General features: G+C 46.9%; 1 protein-coding gene across 1 annotated transcript; it reads right to left on the minus strand.

Annotated features, from left to right (window-relative positions):
- Positions 1 to 2,991: 2,991 nt before the first annotated feature.
- Positions 2,992 to 4,130, minus strand: LOC129500220 (keratin-associated protein 5-5-like). The gene has a single exon (XM_055310406.1). It carries the CDS (start codon positions 4,051 to 4,053, stop codon positions 3,406 to 3,408), a length of 648 nt encoding a protein of 215 aa, XP_055166381.1. The 5' UTR covers positions 4,054 to 4,130; the 3' UTR covers positions 2,992 to 3,405.
- Between the last annotated feature and the right edge of the window lie 1,870 nt (positions 4,131 to 6,000).

Below are 6,000 nucleotides of genomic sequence, written 5' to 3' on the forward strand. Positions count from 1 at the left end.
GATCCCAGGACCCCAGGATCACTCTCTGAGCTGAAGGCAGATGCTCAACCACCCAGGTGCCCCTCAAGATATTTTTTGGTGCTTCTTTTGATTTCCTCTTTGACTCAGTGGTTGTTCAGGAGTGTGTTGCTCACTTTCCATGTACATGTGAATGTTTCCATTTTCTTCCCATGACTGTTCTCTACTTTCCTGCCATTGGCTGTCAGAGAAAATGCTCCATACAATTTCAATCCTCCTGTGTTCAAGATCTGTTTTGTAACCTAACATGTGATCTATCCTGAAGAATGCCCCATGTCACTTGAGAAGCATGTGTTTGCTGTTCTGTAGGTGTCTGTTAGGTCCATTTGCTGTAAAACAGTTCAAGCTCAGTGATGTTCTGTGCGAGTGATCTGTCCATTGATGAAAGGGGACACTGAGGTTCCCTGCTACTCTTGTACCTGTCACTACTTTCTGATCTGTTACTCTTTGCTCCATACATTTAGGTGCTGTGACACTGGGTGGGTAAATATTCGTAATTGTTATAGCCTCCTTGTCATCCTCTTTGTCATTTATTATTATTATTAATTAATTAATTTATTCATGAGAGATACCGAGAGAGAAAGAGAGAGAGAGAGAGAGTCCCCTGATGTGGGACTCCATCCCGGGATTCCAAGATCATGCCCTGAGCCAAAGGCAGATGCTCAACCTCTGAGCCACCCAGGCATCCCTCCTCTTTGTCATTAATAATGACCTTCCTTGTGTCTTGTTACCATTTTGACTTGACTCTCTTTTCTCTGATGGGAGTACAGCTTCCCCGACTCTCTTGCTTTCCATTTGCTGGAAATATCTTTTTCCATCCATTTACTTTCAGCCTATGTGTGATCTGGAAGCTGAAGTGAATCCCTTGTAGGCAGCATAGAGTTGGGTCTTTTTTGTTTTTTCTTTAAATCTAGTAACTCTGTGTCTTTTGAAGAATTTAATCCATTTATGCTTAAAGTAATTATTGATAGGTAAGAATTTACTATTGTCATCTAATTAATTATTTCCTGACCATTTTGTAGTTCCTTTGTTCCTTTCTTGGTGTCTTCCTCTGGGATTTGATAATTTTCTGTAATGATATACTTTGAACCTCTTTATTTTGTGTATATCTACTGTAAGATTTTTCTTGTGTGGTTACCTCATGGTACCATGTACCCTGGTTACATGAAACACCTTATAGTTATGACACTATGCATTTTGCATATTATTTGTATTATTATTTGTGCATTATGTGCTCATAGATTTAAGCATACTTTTAAAAAAATATTTTATTTATTTATTCATGAGAGACAAACAGAGAGAGAGAGAGAGAGAGGCAGAGGGAGAAGCAGGCTCCATGCAGGGGAGTCCATTGTGGGACTCAATCCTGGGACTCCAGGATCACGCCCTGAGCCAAAGGCAGACGCTCAAGCTCAACCGCTGAGCCATCCAGGCATCCCACTGATTTAAGCATACTTGATGCGTATCAGTCCTTTTGTTTTTTGTTTTTAAAGATTTATTTATTTATTTGAGAGAGAGAGAGAAGGAGAGAGAGAGAGAGGAAGAGAGCAGGAGGAGGAGGAGGGAGAGGGAGAATCTGAAGCAGACTCCTTGCCCAGTACAAAGCTCAGTGCAGGGCTCCATCTCATGACCCTGAGATCATGACCTGAGCTGAAACCAAGAGTTGTATGCTTGAGCCACCCAGGTGCCCCTGTATCAGTCCATTTAAACATTTGGTGTTCACATTACCCAAATTTATCTACTGGAGATCTCTTTGAATTTGACACCCTGCTTCTTTTCATGACCTGAGGAGTCTTTGTTAGCTCCTTGCTTTCTGGGATAATGAGATGTCCGGATTCATCTTGGTTCATTTCCAATCCCATTTCTGCAGAGAACTGAGGTTCCACTTATGTACAAGAGATGATATTTAACAACAACAGGCTTGGCACAAGGAGTGCTCACAGCTACCAGGTTGGCCATTTTTCTAGGTCTTTCAGTGAAATAGGAAACTAATTTTTTTCAAAAGATAGCTTACATTGTAATTTCATAGTGACATCTTTAATTCAAATTCAGCACTGTAGAGTTTTTAGTCAGTTTCATCAACCCCACACCCACAACCACACTTCTGGTACCAACCTAATTTGCTCTCCCCTGGGACACTCAAACTGTCTGAGTGATAATACCAAGCTGCCACCAATAAAACGATTACTGAAAACAGTTTAAGATTTCTGTTTTTGTGTTTCTAAGGGCATATCACACCAGGAGATTACTGTGTTTTCAAATGACTTGAAATAACTCATCTCTATTAATACTGCCTTTTAAGAATTTTGAAAGAATGTGGTTGGAGGTCTCAAAATAACAAGGGAGGCCTCAGAGTATGATTTCCCAAGGCCCTCAGTCTGGGAAACAGCCACTGTTTTTCTTTTTCTTGACAATCCCTTATGTATTATGCAGATTGGAACAGATAGGTTAAGGGCTGGGACGTGGATACAGAAGGTGAACTCCCTTCCTTAGGCCAGTGTGTGAGTTTCCTGTGGCAAGAGGCTGGTTGTACCACGGTCCTCAAATGTGGATGATGAGTGGCAATGTCTGGTTCCCAGGCCCCAGCCACTTGACTAAGACAGGGATTCAGCTCTGCCTGTGGTCGGAGAAGGAGGGAGGTGGCACAGGCCTGGGACAAGAGAAGGGACAGTCTAGAGCCCCAGACTGTCCCACACTGTGAGGCCTCTGTTGGCCTGGCCTTGGGGACTGTCCTGTCTCCATCACATCAATGGCTGGTAAGATGTGAGGAAGAGAGTGTCCTGAGGATAGAAAAGACAGGCCACAGAGGAGATGTGAGGCCAGACTGACTGCCAGCCTATCCTGGGGGTGGGGTGTTAGCACCCCCAAAAAACAGATCCATCAACCTCCTCAAGTGTGGAATAGGATGAGAATGAGAACAGCAGTGACCATAGTGGAAGTAATGACCAATGATAGAAACACACAAGCCATGGGTTTCAATTTGTCAACACGATGTTTTTATTCATTTGTAACATAGGATTGAAGATAAATCAGAGTGCTTGACATGCAAAGCAGCTCCAAGGAAGTCTCTTTAACCACAACTTTGTTCCCAGTGGAACACCAACACTTACATCCTCTTGGAGTGAAAACAGGACTTCAGCTGGAGCCCATGCCTGTCAGTGGACCAATCAGGGTGAGGTCAGGGGAGAGGAGGGACATGCAGGCAGAAGGTGACTTGGGAATGGATTTGTCAGGAGACAGTGAACATTAGAATGGCTTTTCCTCAGGAACTAGAAACCAAATCTGGCTTCTTTCTACAAGGGCGATGGCCCCCAAGATGTGATTTGGAACTTAACAATGAAGCACAGGACGTAGCTGGGGAAACCTGGATCAGTAGGAGTCACAGCCTCAGACCTTGCACTGGCAGCAGATGGGGGCACAACAGCTGGACTGGGAGCAGCAGGGTTTGCAGCAGCTGGACTGGGAGCAGCAAGGCTTACAGCAGCTGGACTCACAGCAGCAGGGTTTGCAGCAGCAGGACTGGGAGCAGCAGGGTTTGCAGCAGCAGGACTCACAGCAGCAGGGTTTGCAGCAGCAGGACTGGGAGCAGCAGGGTTTGCAGCAGCAAGACTGGGAGCAGCAAGGCTTACAGCAGCAGGACTCACAGCAGCAAGGCTTACAGCAGCAGGACTCACAGCAGCAGGGTTTGCAGCAGCAAGACTGGGAGCAGCAGGGTTTGCAGCAGCAGGACTGGGAGCAGCAGGGTTTGCAGCAGCAGGACTGGGAGCAGCAGGGTTTGCAGCAGCTGGACTGGCAGCAGGATGACCCACAGCCTCCCTTGGAGCCCCCACAGGACCCACAGCCCCCCTTGGAGCCCCCACAGGACCCACAGCCCCCCTTGGAGCCCCCACAGGACCCACAGCCCCCCTTGGAGCCCCCGCAGGACCCACAGCTAGAGCAGGGACAGGCCGGCACACAGCAGCACACGGGCTTGCAGCAGCAGACAGGCACACCGCAGCTGGAGCCACAGCCCCCAGAGCAGCCACAGCAGGTCATGGTTCTGGTGGGTGGAGGGTGGAGCAGGTCAGAGGAGCAGGTGCAAGGGGAGGGGTTCAGGTGTGGAGCCTCCTGGGCCAGGGGCCCTTATATACCTGCCTGGTGTCAGGTGAGATGCTGGGCACACAGTCATTTCCTGGTTCCTGTTTGTGCCCAGGGAAATCACATCTGCTTGTTTGTCTTCAATCTTACAATAACCTCAGCGCTCTCACAGTTCTGTGCTTCTATAGCCCATGATTTCCTCTCACGTGTTCCCTGATAAACAAGAAAGCTTCTGTGTCTGTTGAAGGCGATGGGAGCAGGGTCCTTGGCTTTGAGGCTGTGTTCATCTTTGCTACCTGTGTTAGTTTTCTGTGGCTCCCAGAACAGATGGCCACAAAGGCAGTAGACGTTGATTGTCCCCCCGTTCTGCTAGAAGTCCACGGTGGAGTCAGCAGGGCCGTGCCCTCCCTGACGGCTCTGGGGGAGGATCCCTCTTGCCTCCTCCAGCTCCTGGGACCGCCAGCATTCTTGATGCTCCCGGCCTCCAGCTGGTGCCCAACTCCGATTTCATGTGGCCTTTCTCCCTGTGTGCACCTCACCTCCTCCTCTTTTCTCTTACAAGGACACCAGCCATTGAATTGGGACCTACCTCAAATTGACTCCACCTGCAAAGACCTGATTTCCAAATAAGGTTGTATTCAGCAGTTCCAGGAAGACACTGTTCAACCCACTGCACTGCCTCATCATGTTCCTGATGTGATTCCTGATGCTGCCCTGGCTGTGAAAGCCCAGAAAGTGTCCTAGAAGGCAAGGGGGGGATGGAGTCCAGGGAAATACTCTGGACCAGTCAGTCCCATCATGCCTGTCACCTCTGGGAAGAACAGGACTCAAGGTCAGGACAGGATTCAGCACCAGGATAGGACTCAGGATTAGAATAGGACTTAGGATCAGGATAGGACTCAGGGTCAGGACAGTCCAGGATTAGAATAGGGTTCCCGATCAGGACAGGACTCAGGTAATGAGCTGGGATTCCCCTTCTAGGCTTCTAGGATCCTGAGGTATCTTCACTCAGTTGGGCAAATTTTTTAGGGGAGGCTCCTAAAATGTTCCAGCTGAACCATAAACACAGCAGTGGACTCTGCCCTTTGTGATGAGAAACTTCTCAATAAACAGCTTTATTAAATAGCATGCATCCCTGAAATAGGTGTATTTCTGTAATATGCATACAATCTATCTGGTCACATATTGCATATTTGCTAATTTTTTCACATTTTTGAGGCTGAAACACAAATATGTTTTAATATGCTTTTCCGTGATCCATGTTGGAGACCATACTTGTAGACCCATGCTTATGATTCATATACCCCTCTTTGAAATTCAAGTGAGAAACTCCTTAGACAAGTCTATATATATGTGCATTTATAAGCATAGAATTTTGCATAAAATTTGCAAGAATTCATAAGGTCCTGATGCCCACCCGTGGTCTGTAGCTCCAGATTAGACACCCATTGATTTGTAACATAGGATTTAAGATAAATAAAAAAAAAAAGGATTTAAGATAAATCAGAGTGTTTGACATGCAAAGCAGAGGAGAAGGAGGAGAGGCTCCAAAAGAGAGGAGGCTCCATTAGGAGAGGAGGCTCCAAGGGAGAGGAGGCATTTCCCCCAGATAATTACTGTGGGCTTCCCATGAAGCTTGCAGATTGATCACATGGGTTTTTGTGCCTCTCTCACAATAAGAGGAAAGCAAAGGTGCTGGGGCAATATTGTGTCAGTTGGTGAAGTGCTAAGTGACTTAACAGAGCAAGGAAAGGTAGTCTGAAGCCCTAGGGCAGGGCTGCAGATGAAAATACCAACAACATAGTGATTCACTTGGAATGAACTGATGGTGTGTGATTTGGAGGAGAGATCATAAAAGGCATGTAGTCTCTCTCTCGTCACTACCCTTGCTGGTGGGGGGAGTCA

The sequence above is a fragment of the Nyctereutes procyonoides genome, unplaced genomic scaffold (assembly GCF_905146905.1).
Source record: "Nyctereutes procyonoides isolate TBG_1078 unplaced genomic scaffold, NYPRO_anot_genome, whole genome shotgun sequence".
NCBI classification, from domain to species: Eukaryota; Metazoa; Chordata; class Mammalia; order Carnivora; family Canidae; genus Nyctereutes; species Nyctereutes procyonoides.

Bases quoted from the DNA above. Each gene is read 5' to 3' on its own strand.
- LOC129500220 (XM_055310406.1), bottom strand. From the start codon at position 4,053: ATGACCTGCTGTGGCTGCTCTGGGGGCTGTGGCTCCAGCTGCGGTGTG.